Source organism: Hirundo rustica, chromosome 27 (assembly GCF_015227805.2).
Source record: "Hirundo rustica isolate bHirRus1 chromosome 27, bHirRus1.pri.v3, whole genome shotgun sequence".
NCBI lineage: Eukaryota > Metazoa > Chordata > Aves > Passeriformes > Hirundinidae > Hirundo > Hirundo rustica.
The window spans coordinates 167,917-185,267 of NC_053476.1; the positions used below are offsets into that span (position 1 = coordinate 167,917).

The 17,351-nt window shown below is 45.6% G+C and overlaps 1 protein-coding gene across 2 annotated transcripts; it reads right to left on the reverse strand.

Moving 5' to 3' along the window:
- Window positions 1-170: 170 nt before the first annotated feature.
- LOC120763720 (tRNA N(3)-methylcytidine methyltransferase METTL2-like) lies at window positions 171-13,134 on the reverse strand. Of its 2 annotated transcripts, XM_040087246.2 has the most exons (9): window positions 13,022-13,134; window positions 11,310-11,401; window positions 7,234-7,595; window positions 5,916-5,965; window positions 5,245-5,305; window positions 4,011-4,150; window positions 3,184-3,290; window positions 2,923-2,988; window positions 171-1,627 (listed from the first exon to the last, which is right to left on the reverse strand). In XM_040087246.2, exons 1-9 carry the CDS (start codon window positions 13,108-13,110, stop codon window positions 1,476-1,478), a joined length of 1,119 nt encoding a protein of 372 aa, XP_039943180.1. In that variant the 5' UTR covers window positions 13,111-13,134; the 3' UTR covers window positions 171-1,475. The 2 variants fall into 2 exon arrangements, with proteins under 2 accessions (XP_039943180.1, XP_039943181.1); XM_040087247.2 differs by lacking the exon at window positions 11,310-11,401 and having other exon boundaries at window positions 13,022-13,128.
- Between the last annotated feature and the right edge of the window lie 4,217 nt (window positions 13,135-17,351).

The window sequence follows — 17,351 nt, forward strand, 5'->3', positions numbered from 1 at the left end:
TCCACAGGTTTTTTCTCCACGCCTTGAGGCATCCAGGGAAAGCTGCTACAAAGAGACTCACATGGTCTCAGTTCCTGCCCTCAGACCAACGTATTTTAACTCATGGATTGGCACACACCTGAATGCCTAGGAAACAGCTGCACGAGATAAGCTGGCCAAGGGATTCATATCAGAGAAGAGCAGATTTATCCTTCCTATGTTTGTTCCCAAGACAAGAGTACACAAAACAGAGATAAGGTCAAAGCTCTCCTGCTTCACGTGGAAATCCATAGTACGAACAAATCGCTACTCAACTTGCTCACCTGCTGTAAGACACCATGACCATCTCTTAGGTTAAAACCATAAATAATTTTTAAAACTCAGACCAGTAGCATGACATTCACAGGGCTCCCTTCTCAAGCCTGTGCTCTTCAACATCCACATTAACAACATGAATGTAGGACTTGAAGGAATACTAAGTAAGTTTGCTGTCTGCACTAAACTGGGAGGAGCTGTCGAGTCTCTCGGGGGCAGAGAGGGCCTGCAGAGAGACCTTGACAAATCAGAGAAATGGGCAATCACCAGTCATGGGAAGTTCAAGAAGAGAGAGTGCTGGATTCTGCACATGGGAAGGGACAGCCCTGGACGTGTGGATGGACTGGGGAATGAGGCTGGAGAACAGCTGCAGGAAGGGACTCAGAGTCCTGGTCCATGGCAAGTTGAACATGAGTCAGCAGTGCCCTGGCAGCCAGGAGGGACATCTGTGTTCTGGGGGCAATTAGGTAAAGTATTCCTGGTCAGGCAGGGGATTGTCCTGCTCTGCTTTGGGGCAGCCTCACCTCAAGTGCTGGGGTCAGTTTTGGGCACCACAATACAAAAAAGACATTAAGCTTCTAGAGAAGGGCCATCAGAATGGTGAAGGGCCTTGAGGAGAAGCTGTATGAGGAGCGGCTGAGGGCATTTGGTCTGCTCAGCTGGAGAAGACTGAGGTCAGACCTCACTGGGATCTTCAACATCCTCCTGGAGAATAGCAGCGGGGCAGGAACCAATCTCTTCACTCTCCTGACCAGGGATAGGACTCTAAAAAATGGCTGGAGCTGTGTCCAGGGAGTGTTAGGCTGCAGGGAAAGGTTCTTCCCACGAAGGGTGGATGGGTACTGAACAAATTCCTCGGGAATGGTCATGGCCCCAAGGCTTCCAGAATTCAAGGAGGTTTGGACAACGCTCTTGGGCATGGGTTGGGATTGTTGGGATGTCCTGTGCAGGGCCCAGGAGTTGGACTCGATCTTCATGTGTCCTTCCCAACTCAGTATATTCTGTGATTCTATGACATCTAAAATACAGCTTGTTCTACTCTCAGGGCATTTGTCCTTAGCAAAACTCATTCGAAGTGATGCCAGGCATGGAACAAGGCACTGAGGTCCTGGGTGTGCAGAACTGCATCACACACGTCACCAGAAGGAGACAAAGAGGCTCCAGCCCAAAGTCCACGTGCCTCATGGCTGAAGGGCGGTGGGTTTGCAGTACTTGCACTGGATCCACACCCGATACATCGTCATCTGTTTCCCACGGTTCACTTGCAATCGCCGATCAACCAGATTCTGGATTTTCTCCAGCCCAGCTGTGGTGAACAGATGATCTAATTCATCTGGAAGCAGAGAGAAGGAGACTGAGACCATAGCTTTTCTTTAACTGATACCCGCTCACACTGAGGGCTAAGCTAAGCTGAAAGATGGGCCAGAGGAAACCCATGGCCTCACCCTGGCAGGGAAATGATCAAACAAGACTTAATTACTTTACTAGGACAGTTTAACATCAGTTTCTCAAGTTTCCCTTCTAGCAAAGAAGGAAAAAATTATTTGGAGCACATCTAGAACTAGATACTTGACAAAGAAAACAGCAGCACTTTCAAATATGGGCACTGCTTCTAGTAACCAAATAAGGAGCATCTTCTGGCAAGCTGGGACAGAGCCACTCCTTCCCTCCTGCCCAGAGGAATTTCAGAGTCCACAAGGGCAAAGAACAGGATCAGACCTATGCTTTTAAACAGTGGCAGTAAGATCTGTGCTGCCTAGGCTGGAGGGGAATGGGATTCATTAATGTTAAATTCTGGAAAAAAAAAAATCGTTAAAACCCACACCCAGTTGGGGCCCAGTTAAAGCACTAAGAGCCCTCGAGGCTTCAACAATTCCATTGGCAGATATTCCTGACTAAGCAAGTAAGTCCACAGTGCCCCAGTCCTGCTGAGCAGCAGGGCTTACTCCCAGAGCACGTAGTTTGTCTGAAGCCTCTGTAGGAAAAGCCTGACAGGTCTCAACTTGTGCTCCTTTATCAGATGCTTTCCTTTGTGAGGTGTTCGCCAAACATGCATTAAACATTAATTTTGTTGTGCCAAACAAGACTCGTGTAGTGGGGAACAGTTCAGTTGTGCCACTGCTCTAAAACTGACTGTGCACAGGGGCCTGTAGTGGAGGGACTGGAGGTGCAGCTGGTGATAAACTGGGAGAAAAACTGCTGCTAACAGCAAGCATCAGCAGAACTGGAGGGGCTGCCTCAGCTCCATGCTGAACCACACCCTTTTGATTTCCTTAGAGGAGAGCAGGAAAATGAAGGGAAGTTCCACTGAGTGGTATCCATCTCTCTCCATCATCTGCAGCCAATGTACAAAGAGAGCTCCTCCAATCCCACCCTTCCCAGGATAGCAAACACACCACTCTTCCTCTTAATGGATTTTCCACTAAGGAATTGACCATGCCATGCTTGCACCAGGAGCTGGCAAGCCCAGGTCACTGTTTAATTGGGAGATACTGAACATTTCACAGTGTTCCAAGAAAGAGGCTGGAAAGATCTAGTGGCCAAACTGGAGGGCACAGGGACAAGAAGTTGTGAGGAGAGTCAGAGGGATGTTTTTCGATGGGCAGAGGCATGTTTCTGGCCTCCTACCTTGTGTGAAGAAGTAGACCCTGGTGCCATCACCTCTCACATAGAAGTTATCAGACAAACATTGACCTAAGAGCAAGACAGATATAAACAGTTACCACTGTGATCACTCAAAAATCAACAATTGTCCATCCAAAAACAGGCCCTTCTCCAGCACACATTGTACTTTGGGGAATTAATGAAATGACCTCCAAACAGGGCAGAGTTCCAGAGAAGCAGAATCTACTAGTGATGGGGCAAGAGGTCAGAGCGGACAGGAAATACCTTTCTTAAACCGAAGTTGGGCGAGATCATGACGTCCGTAATCTCGTAACAAGATCATTCCCCCTGGTTTCAGAAGGCGACTCAGTCTGGTCACAATGCACTGCATCCTGAGAAAAGAACACACCAGGAGTGCTCAACATGCTGCAAAATCATGCTTGTTTCCTTCCAAAAAGATGGAATAAATTTCTACCATGTTTCAACTTCATAAAAAGAGCTACCCAAAGCCAGCAGCATTCTGAGCTCTCCCAGAGCATGGTGGGTTGATTTTGTTTGTCTCTACTTTTTGATATTCCCCGATTTTGCTTTTTTCCCTACAAGGATAACATCCTGCCACAGCAGGGATTAACTGCTCTCTATTACTGACTACAAAAGGATCTCCACTAGTTTCTGTAAAACCAGTAATAAGTGAGCTTGAAGAGAACTATTGTGAAGTAAAACTAAAGGGAACAAAAAAAGAAACTAGTGTAGGTTGTAGCAATTATCACACTAAGACCACAGCACTTTCCTTATCTTTTTTTGAACCCAAACCTTTCCTTCTTGCCACCTCCCATGTGAGCCTGAAAATCCAGCAGAATACTTTCTAAAGTGAGTGCTCAGTGTGGCTGGGGCTCAGAACAGTGACCCCAGGAACAATCACCTGCAACCACTTAAAATTACCCCATCCTCTGCCAGAAATGGTTACAATAGCAAATACTGCAAATTTCATTTTCTGAGGCTTCATGGAAAACTGGACCACAAACTTTAATTTTCCTTGATGGGAGATCAGTAAAGAACTCCAGTTGTAGAAAAATTATCTTCTGCAATCAGAAGGGATTATTAAAACTTACTTCTCTGGGAGAATTGCTGAGAGGACAAAGATAAGAATAACAATGTCGAGACTCTCCTCTGGCATTGGGAAAGGACTTTGGTCATTGCACAGGTCATGGACAAATGCAAAGCAGCGAGAAGTATCATACTCTGCATTGTTCTGTATTTGAGGGAAAGAAATTAAGAACATTAGTAGCAGACCTTGATCTCAGTATTATCTCGACTACAAGGATTATTAGTATTACATGGAGTACTTTAACTTTCACATTATCAAGAAGTGTGTCCAGAGATCTGTTTCAATCTCACTGGACTTCTGTGTTAGGCATGTTCCTTGGTCAGGCAAGGAATAGGTATGAAATGTGAAAAAAATATTTACGCCCAGATTTACAAAGGGTTTTGGTCTTGTTACAATCAGCACTGAAAAAAACTACCAAATGGCAATTTTACGGTCAGAATTTCCACTAACAGCGGTAATAAGTGAGAGATGTATACTGATAAATAGGAAACCTTTACAGAAGTGAGAGTGTCAGGGCACTTCTCTGCATCATTGAAATCAATATTTGTTTCACCTACAAGCAGATATTCTCTATACCCCAAAAATCAAACTCGGTTGCCTAAAGTTACAGTATTAAAAATCAGATTTAGAAGTTGCATATTTTTCTAAAGCTGCTGCTACAGATTGCAGAGGCCTCTACAAACAGTGCTTTTGTCACATCCAGAGGAAGAAATAGATGCTGGCTCTGGTGCTCTGCTCCCCTCTAACCTCAGAGAGTGACTGATTGCATTTGATAGTTCATATAGTCTCAGTTCTGTCTTGATCTGAAATTTATTAGTGGTATTTTTCCTTTGACTAAACCCCAACCTCCTGCTCCATACACATGATCTCTCTTCAGCTTCAGTGCAGAAGCAATCAGACCACGTTCCCAGAACTGTGGTGACAGTAACACACACTAAAAGAACACTGTATTGAGAAAAGTACTGCCAACCATAGGGGAAGAAAATCTGGCTGACTTGTTTGCTGCCAATGTGATATTTTGAGAACTTTCACTTCCCTAATTTCTAGATTCTTTGATGGCTCATTTTTCAGATTTCCCAGTGCAAGGGTCATCACCAGGTCTGGCAACGATGCGTTAAACTTAAACCAGAAAGTTACCAGCACAGCCAGAGAGTCACTGGCAGCTGGAACAGATTTGTATTAACAGGCAATTGGCCCCAGATACTTCTCACATTTTCATAAGTAACCATTGAAATTACCTGGACAAGATCCACAGCTGTTGTAGAAAAATCACAGCAATAAACAAACAGGCCTGGGTCACTGCAATAAATCAAAGAAGCTCATCATCTATATCGAGGAATTAAGGAGTGTTTCAAATGCCCCAAACCCAGAAATCCTGGGCTTTAGTTTCTGCACAAAATCTGGTGGATTCCATTGCTCCTTTATGCTCATTATTCTCATATGGAACTGACTGCTTCCTTTTCTTTCTGGATATAAAACCAAGGGCTTCCAAGCTCAAAACACAATAACCTGAAGCTACAGATGGCAAAGATATCATTTGCATTTGGCTTTTCTCTGAGATTGTCTAAACTAGGAACATATGGAACATTTTTTCATTTGTTTTTCAGAGGCTGGTGTCTCATTCAGGTAAAAGCCTCCTGAGAATTACTTCATGGAATCTCAGAATGGTTTAGAGTGGGAGGAAAATTAAAGATTATCCAGTCCCATCCCTGCCATGGGCAGGGACACATTCCACTAGACCAACGTGCTCCAAGCACTGTCCAACCTGGCCTTGGACACTTCCAGCTTTTCTGGGCAACCCATGCCAGGGCCTCCCCACCCTCACAGGCAACAATTTCTTCCCAATATCCCATTTATCCCTGTCCTCTGGCAGTGGGAAGTCATTTCCTCTTGTCTTGTCACTACTTACTTGTTGGTTTGTAAAATTGGGAAGACTGTATTCCCAGCCCCACAGCCAACCTGCAAAACCAGAGCAGTTGTATACAGTGAAAACAATTCCTTCAGCACATCCTGCAGATAATTTTCAATCATCTGTCTACAGCCACGGACTGAAGAGCAATTCATGAGTAAAGCGGAGCATGGCAGTAACCATTCTTAAGCATCCCTGCAAGATCCGAGCGTGTTAAGGTCTGAGGAACAGGATTATGCGTGCGGGAAATCACTAAGCAAGTTCTTGTCGGAATTTTAATAACAAGCTATATATTGTTACTTTTTAAAAGCTGTTTTTGCTGGAAACCCAAGCATAACAACCAGTATGAGTCACTGAAGCACTGGCAAAGACCATGGATAAGTTACATTCACTTACACAGAAAATTGGAGCAACAGAGAAGTTAAGTTTGCTTTACTCTAATTACTCCTGCTGCTTGCTCCCATTTGAAGAGATGATGGCTCACACAACAGGGTTCGGGGAATTTGCCTCTGAATGTTTAAAGAATAAGTAAAATTGAAACAGACTAAGCAGAAAACAAAACAGGATTTGCAGTGACAGATGTTAGTTAAACTGCTCAAGTGAGATAGGAAAGGCACACTGAGAACACCAAAGCCTGAAGAAATCCTAAAAGTGTCAGATTAAATTCAGAAATCAGAAGGACACAGTTCACACTAACTCTCTCTGGAATGGCAGGACTTTCATATAATACTAAGTATTAAACAAATCCAGTAATATCTACAGTGAACAACTAGAGGTGGCAGAGGAAAAGGTCACAATCAGCTGTCTGGAGTCCAATACTTATAACTGCCACAGACTTCTCAGGGACAAAGCCTGTATCAGTCTGGGATTTCCTGTTATCACAAGGGCTCTAAGGAACAAACCCAAGAGTGTCTTTACATTCTTGGCTTCATTGCTTTGTTTCACACCTCCCAAGGCAAACAGGAGTCAGCACAAACATGCAAAAGATTTGTCACTACAAGGGAAAGCTTTATACAGAGTAGAAGAATCAACTTCTTCAAAAGATGACTTTTAAATGCTTGTTTGAACATCTGATACCAATAGTTTGGCTTTTAAACTTCTAAACTTCTTATGGTCCTCATGCTCTGGCAATTCAGCATCTGAACCAAAAGAATCCCAACAGATTAAGTTCAGTTCTAAACTACCCTCTGATTTTTGCATTTTACTGACTGAAGGCAATCATCCACTCCCTCGCTGTTTGGCAGTGATACTCATTTTTATGTCCCAGTCACACTGACACAAGGGAGGCTTTGATGTGTGACTGATTTACATCTCTTACCTCTAATATACGGTAAGATGCAGCTGATCCTGGGTAATCCTCATCACTCTGACTCAGCTCACCGTCTTTCTGTGCAGCCAGCTCCTCTGTGTGGCCCACAGGTGGGCTTTTTACCAGGTTTAACTGACTCTCTGTCCTGGCTTCCAATGAGTAATGGCCATTTTCACAGCTTCCCAGCCCTTTATTGTTCGATTCTTCCGTGTTACTAAATCCATGCACAGAATCTTTGTCTTTGCTTGAGTTCCTGTTAGATGCCAGCTCAGGAAATTCAGTGAACAGCCAGTGCCTGTCCTTGAAGAAGCCATTTTCGTGGATTTTATAGAAGTCATCCCAGTATTTCTTAGCATTCACCTCATATTCCTCTGTGAACACAAGCAAAAACATCAGCAGGCATCAAATCAGAAAGGTCTCAGGGTTTAATCAGTTCAGAGAGTGAGGGATCACTGCAGATATCTACACACCAACCTACTGCAATAAGTGAGATTATTGACTGAAAAATCACCTTTATTTAAATTTGCAATCCCACATAAACACTCAACCTATGTCCTCACAGTCACATTGTTAGGACTTAAAAAGGAAAAAGAGATAAGAGGAGACTCTGTCTACTGGTAGCATTCAAAGGAAGCTGGCAACAGAAAAAGTCTTTTTGAAGGAGACTGGAATGAAAAAAATCTGGGTTTTACTTCCATCCCTAACACTAACTTTTTCAGTTCACTGGAAATGAATTTTGGAGCCTGGTGACATTAGGTGTCAAGCACAACTCCTAAGGAAATTTTTGAGAGCTGCCTGGAGCTGAAAGCTCCTGTCCAACACACTGCTCCTATTGGAGAAACAGAAAAATTAGTCAACACTCCAGGTCTGGCAGGAAGCTCAGTTCAAATTTATACATTCCTCCAGGTAACAGGACAACATGTTTTCCACATTCTGCTTCAGTCCACTCCAGATAACTTTGCTTTCCATAGTTCTGTGCATGTGAGAGCATCACACATTTATGAACTAAAACAAAAGAGGGGAGTCAACAGTCACCACTGCATTAAAATACCAGTGGAGAGCTAAAGTGGACAGGCTCAAGATGAACAGAACTAATTTGAGCAGCAGCACTTTCACATTAAATGGGTCATTCCAGGAACAAGATGAGTATTGCTGGGAGCTGGAACAGCTCTTACAAAGCCATGATCAAGTGAAATTTGAGTCACCTGCAAACTTATTTCCACACACTTTCATAGATTTCAGATCAAGTACAGTCTAGGGGAATTACTTCTTCCATGGGAAGCTACAAATCCAAGTGACTTTCTATGACTTCATCAATGTGATGAGTTCTCTGTCCTGGGAATTAACACCTAATTATAGCATCCTATGCTTAGAATCCCCTAGAGACATTAACATCCATGGCCATAAATCCCAACTGCATTCCAATAACAAGTAGTTCCTCAACCATCTTTGCATGGCAACAAGTGCATTACTGAATAAAAATGCCTTCCAGTCATTATTAGTTGAACTGCTGTTTATTTATTAGTCTTCCTGAAGAACATAAAACTGTTTCAAAGTGAGACAGTAAAGTGGACCCAGAACACCTGGAAAAATATGTAGCCTCTGCCAAATATAGACAAAAATGGCTTTAACAAAGAAGCACTAATCAGTCATATGTCTATTTTTAGTAGGATCTATCCCTGCAGCACAAAGATCTATATATAAAAATCTTTTTACCTCAACTAAAAGGATTTTCTCCTGGTTTAAACCAGAAGCCTGGTTTTTAAACCCCAAGCTGAAGGAAACTTTAATGTCTGATATTAGACACAAGCAGTAAGTTTGTGCCATGATCTCACTGTAGGTCACAGTGAGCAGGGCCAGGTAAGTTCACTATTTGGGTGGAAGAAGTCAATGGCTGCTAATGCTGGAAGAAGGGCTATTGACCCAAACCCTGGCACGCTCTGTCCTGAACTGTCTTTCTCCCATGTACCAGGAATATGCAAGGTTGCTGGGGCTGAATCACTCCTTCACCTAACAAAAATATAAATCCTGATTCCTGCTCATCTCCAACAATTCCACGACAGCCTGACTGCAGTGGAATGTTTACCTGGGATGCTGGGACAAAATTCCAGCCCAGCCATTTTGGATTGCCCACATTTTTGCCACATTAAACCAGTGAACAAGACATTGTGCTCTTCCATTGTTACATTAGTGTAAAATTCTGTTGGATGCTATTGAAGAGCTGTTATACTCCAAACCACATGTGGGGAAGCTTTATTTAAAGCTCACTTACCTTGGAGCCTGGTGTTTTCAAAGGCCTAAATAAAGGATCAGTAACAATATAAACACAAAAAATCAAGGGCCAGCTGACAAAGATTATACAAGAAACATATTTAAGTGAAAATATGACCATATTAAATTTTCAGTAAGACTTCCAGCCAATAAAGTACACATCATACTTGTTCCAGGCCCTTTTTGGGGTATTAGCTCACACAGTACCATCAGTGTGCAAGCCAGATTCCTCCAGAGACTATCCTGATAAGGACTCCTGACTTTCTGCTCACCTTTGAAACCACACCCCCAAAGCCATGCCCAGACTCACCCCTTTACTCTTCAAAAGAAAAGCAAACAAAAGTAACTGCTCACAAAGACTGGAAGACAATCAGGGACCTCCTGAACTGCAAGGGAGGTAATTATGGAGCCTCAAAAGGAAACCAAGAAACTTGGACTTCTTTCTCTTTCTTTTCCCAGCAAGAAGACACATCTTCCACATACCCACAGAGCCTCCCTCCTTCTTCAGAACAAATCCTGACAACCCCAAGAAGTCCACAGAATAATACAGCCATAATGACCAATACTCTGCCTTTGTTCTCCGCTTTGGACATCCTGATTCTCAAACTACCAGGCCCTTCAGGCACGTTTGCCTGGGCTGCTTTCCCTACTTTCCAGCCATCCCATTGTCTCCACATGCTTCCCAGTGAATAGCAACCATCAACATTTGACTGGCCTCCATTGTTCAATTTGGGAAATATATCATAGAGTTCTGACAAACTGCTCCAACAGCAAATTGCTCCACAATTTCCTAGTTGCATATAGGTTCTCAAAGCATGACAGACAGCACCCTTTAATGCTAACCAGATTTTAAAATGAACTCAACACAATGGGCTGAGTGGAAAACTGCTGGATACTTATAGGAGTCCAAGAAATTAGGAGGGTTACTCTTCAGTGTAATTAAATTTGCTATTGTGAACACAACTGGAAGTGTCTCAATAGTTCCAGTAGTGCTCAGTATCATCTTACGGGTGACACACTCAATTTAATTTGAACAAAAGGAGCCGATCCAGCCTAGAGCTCAGAAGCGTATAACAAGATCATGATCAGACATGTTTCTTACCACATTAAAGAAACATTTCACCATCATTCGAGGGACTGGATGATCTCTACTAGGAGTGGAGGAAATGCATTATTAACCATCTCAGAATGACTTCAACCATGACTTAACCACAGAGCTGAGCACCTTCACCTTAATTCAGAGACAAGTAAGCTCTGCATTTTGGATTGACAAGTATCCTTTAAATCAAATAAAATAAAAACTTTGGAATCCCTTTTTTTCTTTCTCTGATGAAATTGCTCTCATGCAGTTTGTTCCCTCTGTAGATACAGATATGGACACTACTTTATCAGACCCTTTAAAGAGAAAATCAGCTCAGGGCTCACTCCACAGCAGCCAGCAAAAAGAGACTGGCTATTAGCAGTAAAGCTTTAAAGAGCGAAATAAGGAGAGGCAACAACTCTACGCTCGAAGAGGTTTGTTGACAACAAACACTAACAGGTATTTAACATACACAACATGACAAAGAAGCTCAACCCAATCTGACTCCTCCCCAGCAGGAGGAGTCTCTAATGAAGGTGGAAGAGTCACAGGTAAATTAAGAACAGAAAGGTTCCTCCTCCTCAATTTCCCATTACCAATCATGTGTTAATGCCTTCTGAGTGACTGGGAGAGGGGCAAGGGAGGAACTGATGATGTTCTGATGGGGCTCTCACCAGACTGTTCCATTCCTGGCACAAAGCCAAGACTCACATGAGGACACCCTCCAAAGTACCTTGTTTATCTTGTGGCAACAGTTGTGAGCTGTTCTCTCGAACTTTACTCCTGGCACTGGCTTCCTGCTCTTCTGACCATTCCACATTATCCCTGTTGTGAAAAATAAGATGAACTAGAGCTAAGCATGGTTCAACAAAGACAGAGGGAAGGAGAAAGGTCTGGATAGCCCTCCAAATGGACAGGGGTACAGGTGTGATCCCCAATTCCAGCCCAGCACCAGCACAACAGCCAAGTCAGCACATGCAGGTCGTAATCCTGAAAGAACTCATGGAATTGCAAACAGAAGGGATCCCAAATCTGTCTTATTTTGGATGCTTAGGCAAACCTAAAGGGAATAGATCCTTGCTAAAGCCATGACGGCACTCAGCACAAAACAATATTGTCTTTCTCAAGTTAAAACAAAAAAAGGCAGTTGAGTTTTTGGAAGGCAACTGTTAAATTAAATCAAATTATAAGAAAAATATGCAGGAAGCTATAAAGCCCTAAGAATTATTAATAACTTCAATGCACATACACAGCTATGCAGTTACTAAATTGATTCACTTAGCCTTTTTTCATTAAAACAAGTGAATGAAAGGCAGAATTCAAGGCCCAAAAAGCAGTTCTTTTCTCAGAAGGAATTAGTCTCTGACTTTAACTCAAAAAACAAAGGCTTAAATGTTAAGTCTGCAAAAAAACAGATTACTAAGAATCTCCACAAGAAAAATAAGGATATGCTTTTGTAACATAACTTTTGTACAGAACAGTCCCAGAAAGAATGACAAATAAAAAAATCATTACTTAAATTACAAATTAAACACACCTGATTCTTAACAAGGTATAGCAGCCAGAGACCAAAAGTGGATCCATTCACCCACAAAATGCAAAATACCTTCAGTTCCCAGCAAAACAGAGAATTTGGATGTTTAACTGACTTAAAACAACTTCTGTATTCAAATAAAGATCTCCTGTTCCAAGTACACACCTGGCACAACCTCCCTGAAGAAATGACAGGTTATGGATTTCTGACAGCACGTAATTTACCTTTATTATCCACGGCAATAAAACAATTGCTACAATCATAGCAGCCTGAGAAATGCTACTGCTTCAGGAGGGGTTGAAAATGGCTCAAAATCCCCTATCGATCAGTCCTGAAGGCTCAGGACACGCTGGGGATCAATTCCAAAGGTTCAGAACCTCCCCAAGGCTCAGGACCCCGCAGGGAGCAGTCCCAAGTGCTCAGGGCTGCCTGGGGCTCATATCCAAAGGCTCAGGACCCCCTGGGAATCAGTCCCGAGCACTCAGGACCTCGCAAGAATCAGTACTGAAGGCTCAGGACCCCCGGGGAGCAGCACTCCCAAGCACCGGCCGCATACGGCAGTGCATTGCCCGGGGATACCGGTCCCCGCCCGGGCTGCAGTCGCTGTCCGGCCGCCAGCCCTACTCCCACGGCTCCCGCAGCCCGCTTCGCGCCGTGATGGTGTCTCTCGAGCCGCGTCCGGAGAGGAGGGCGGTCACCTCGGTCAGGACCCCGTGAGGCGGAGCGGGCAGGCTGAGGCTGGCCCATTACACAGCGCTTGGCCACAGACACGGCAAACTCGAGAGGCGACGGCGAGCCCGTCCCGGCCACCCTCACCCCACCGCCGGGAGGGGAGCGGCACCACAGGGCAACAGCACACCCAGGAGGTTCACGGGGGTCTGGAGCGGGCAGTGGCGGCAGCCCTCACCCACCAGGCATTGTGCTGGAAAAGCCGGGCAGGGTCGGTGAGGAGCCGCCTCCCGAAAGGCCGGCGCTCCTGCGCCTCGTTGGGCGCCGCCATAATGGGCCGGCCGGCGCCGGAAGCGGAAGCGACGCCACGTGATCGGACCCGAAGGAGGACTGCGGGCGACGGTCACGTGGGAAGGGTGGTCAGGTGGGGCGGTGACGCGGGAAAATGTCGGGAAAGGGGCCCGGCAAGGCCTTTGGGGTTTATCCCGGATTTATCCAGTCCCGGAGTGGGAGAGGCTGGAAGGGATCACAGAGGTTCGTCTGGTCCAGCCTTCCTGCTCCAGTAGGGCCATTCCAGAGTACATGGCACGGAATCCCAGAACGGATTGGGTGGGAAGGGATCTTAAAGCTCATCCTGTTCCACCCCTTGCCATGAGCAGGGACACTTTCCACTGTCCCAGGAGCTGCTCCAAGCCCCCTCCAGCCTGACCTTGGGCCCTGCCAGGGATCCAGGGGCAGCCAAAGCTGCTTTGGGCAACCTGTGCCAGGGCCTCCTCACCCTCACGGGGAGGAATTACTTCCCAGTATCCCATTTAACCCTACTCTTTCAAATGGAACCTGTTTCCCCTTGTCCTCTTACAACGAGGCGTAATGGGTCCAAATTCAAAAGATTTGAATGGATTGCCCAGGACTACCTCCACACAGTTCTGGAGTATCTCCAGCAATGAAAGCTCAACACCTCTGGACAATCTGTTCCAGTGCCTGGTCACTGCACAATGAGGAAGTTCTTCCTCATGTTCAGATGGAACTTCCTGGGCATCAGTTTGTGCCTGTTGCCTCTTGTCCTATTGCTCAGCACCACTGAGCAGAGTCCAGCTCCATCTTCTCAGCACCCCTTTAGACATTTATTTATTCGGCCTTCTGGGAAGAGAGAGGTAATATGAAGGAGGAAAGAGGGAAGCTGAGGAGGCCACCAGGATGATCCAAAGGATAAAACACATCTTGTACAAGGAAAGGCTGAGAGAATTGAGATTGTTCAGCCTGGAGATGAGAAGCTCTGAGGTGACCTAATTGTGACCCTTTCCAGTACCTGAGGGAACCTGAGGGAGAGAGACTATTTACAAGGGCCTGGAGTGGCAGGACAAGGGGGAGTGGCTTCACACTGACAGGGGGCAGGGTTAGGTGGGTTATTGTAAGAAATTCTTCCCTGTGAGGGTGGACAGGCCCTGGCACAGGGTGCCCAGAGAAGCTGTGGCTGCCCCTGGGTCCCTGGAAATGTCCAAAGCCAGAATGGATGGGTCTTGGAGCAGCCTGGTCTAGTGGGACTGGATGGTTTTTAATATCCCTTAAAAACCATTCTGGGGTTTGGTAATTTTGTTCAGTGTGAAAAGAGTGGCAGAGGGTGACCCACCTCTTTCCAAATTTTGTGGGGCTTCTTTCTGCAACACTTGAGTGAGTCTCCATCCATCCATCCATCCATCCATCCATCCATCCATCCATCCATCCATCCATCCATCCATCCATCCACACTGGCTGGTGCCTTCCCTGAGCTCCTGTGGGTGGCAACCAGAGGACGAAAGAGGGCGACATTGGCTTGTGAAACAGCCTAGCCCCACTCAGCACCAGCTGCTGCACCCACGGCTTTGGAGGGATCTGCTTCCTGGGGGGTTTAAACTGACATGCCCGTGGTGGCACTTCCAGCAGTGCCTTTGCAGAGCAGATGGCAGCCGTGCAGATGCTTCTGGATGTGCAACCAGATACAAAGCTTTTCTGGAAATCTCATCTTGAGGTCCCTGTGTTTTGTGTATAAGGCACAAATACCCCAGCAGAGAGGAACACTTCCCTCTCTGTCCCACAGAGGCAACTCACCTGCTGATCTGAAACAATTCTCTGGGGGCAAAGTTGCCAACTCCACCCATTTCCCAAATACTTTGAGGTAGAGGATTCCTCTGGTAATTGGAACTGCCCAAATAATTTTTTCCTACAGGCTGAAGAGGAGGAGAGTGGTCAGAGCTGTGACTGAGCCTTGTCCTGCTTTCACAGAGCTCAAAGGGAGCAGAGATCCCAGCAGCCTTGAGAAGATCTGGACAAGTTTTATCCCATGGGGATCCATCCCCATTTTTCACAGTGCTGGTTAGGTATCTGGCAGGAAGGACAATTCCCTGCAGTTTATCATTAGATGAAAAAGATAAAGTTGACTCTTTCTGTGTCCCATCTGGTAAGAGAAGAGCTTGGCCTCTGTTCTTCTAGCCAGGAACATGTGAAACAATCTGGAAAAAGGGAAAAAGTGAGAATCTGGACTAAATCCAGGGGCAGAAATCGCCATCATAGCATAATGACTCTGTGGCACCTGGAGCTACGAAAATAAGATATTAGATGCTGCTGAGACAGGGAAGGACAATTTTACTGCTGGAGGAGCCGTCAGTCCCTTACCACCAGAGACTTGCTTCCATGTTTATCCTGTGTGGGTGGGAACCACTGCATTATTTTAAGGGAATCAGTTGCCTCATGTTAACATCACATTCTTGTCATCTGACAAACACCAGTACAGGCATGCAGGAGGCTTTTAACTAATCTGTTGGTTTCCAAAGATTTCTATGTTTCCTCCAAGGAAAAAGACCTTAGATACTTAGCCTTACCTTCCTCTCTCCTAAGGCTTCCAGCTTTCCTTGCTGGCTAGGTGAACCCTGCTGGCTGTAGGGCCCAGGATGGAGTTGAGGTCCTGGTTAGTGTCACCTTTGTGCCCTAGGGAAGCACCCAGGCAATGTTTGAGTGGACCAGGGAGTCCTGCCAGCAGCCAGGACAACCTCTCCAGGAAGATTTTGGGCTTTGGGAGTGACAGCAAAAGGGCAGCTGGAGGGACTCCATCCAGAATCCAGACTCGACACCTCCCATGGCTCTGGGGTCAAGTGAATTTCCTCTGTGACCAGGTAAAAGCCCAGATTATCCACAATGGTTGTGCCCTCTGTAACAAGAAAGTGTTGGAAAACTCCTCTGCCTGCTGGCAGTCAGCACAGAGAAACTTGCCAAAAAGAGATTATTAATAATAATAACAGTGACTCCTTTGCCTTTTACCCACTCCTTCCATCTCAGGATTTGAAGAAATGTAGCCATAATAATGCAATGAAACTCCGTCTCTCCCAGCAGCATTGGATGCTGAGGCCAAGGAGGATTAAATTACCTTTCCATGGCCACTCATCACCTACCACCTCCTTCGATGCTCCACCAAGCGTACGGACACAGCCCCTTCTCCTGTGCAGGATGGCACTGCTGAGACACGCTGAGTTCACATTGTGCCTCTCTGCCATATAATGCAAAGCAAAGATTGAACCCAAGATTAAGAGGAGTGTAGAAACAGAGATAATTTAAGCTGTGCTGAGTGCATGGTGTGTCCCATGCTGAAGAGAGTTGCAGAGACCCAGCAGCCTTCCTGTGCTCCTGTCTCTGGACTGCTGAAGGAGAGACCACGAAGGAGCAGAGAGAAAGGAGGGGAAGGTCAGTCCCCTCCTGTGGTGTGTCCTGAGCTTCCTGGAGCTCCTCATTGGCCAAGGGGGTAGCTGGAATCTACATTGTGGATGTCCCCAGGACTATGGGGGAAGCTGGAGTTAGTCAGTGGGGAGATATCATAGAGTCATGGAATGGTTGGGGTTGGAAGGGATCTTAAAGACCATCTCATTCCAGTCCCTGCCATGGACAGGGACATCTTCCACTAGACCAGGTTGCTCCAAGCCCTGCCCAACCTGGCTTTGAACCCTTCCAGGGATGGGACAGCCACAGCTTGTGCGGGCACCCTGTGTCAGGGCCACCCCATTCTCACAGGGAACAATTTCTTCCCAGTATCGCATCTAACCCTGCTCTCTGGCATTGGGAAGCCATTCCTCCTTGTCTTGTGACTCCAGGTCCTTGTAAACCATCTTTCCTTTTAGCTTCAGGTAATGCAAGGCCACAATTAGGTCACTCTGAAGCTTTGTTTCTCCAAGCTGAACAATCCAAATTCTCTCATCAAATATGCTTGAGGAGCCCAAAATCCAACAACCTAAATTATTATTTGATTTTGTGCGGAGGGAAATGCAGCATTTTGGCTTTTTGTTTTTAATTCCAACTCTCTTTCTCTTCTCTTCTCTTCTCTTCTCTTCTCTTCTCTTCTCTTCTCTTCTCTTCTCTTCTCTTCTCTTCTCTTCTCTTCTCTTCTCTTCTCTTCTCTTCTCTTCTCTTCTCTTCTCTTCTCTTCTCTTCTCTTCTCTTCTCTTCTCTTTTCTCTTCTGTCTTAGATTTTCTGCCCAGCAGATGCTCCAGATCCTGAACTATCTTGTAGTGTCGATGTAGCCACCATCCACAGCCATGTCCTTCAGC

Coding starts and splice junctions, on each gene's coding strand:
- LOC120763720 (XM_040087246.2), bottom strand. CDS start 13,110: ATGGCGGCGCCCAACGAGGCGCAGGAGCGCCGGCCTTTCGGGAGGCGG. Junction 3,291..4,010: donor TCAGCAATTCTCCCAGAGAA/GTAAGTTTTAAT, acceptor TTCTTTTCTCAG/GATGCAGTGCATTGTGACCA. Junction 2,989..3,183: donor CCAACTTCGGTTTAAGAAAG/GTATTTCCTGTC, acceptor TCTTGCTCTTAG/GTCAATGTTTGTCTGATAAC.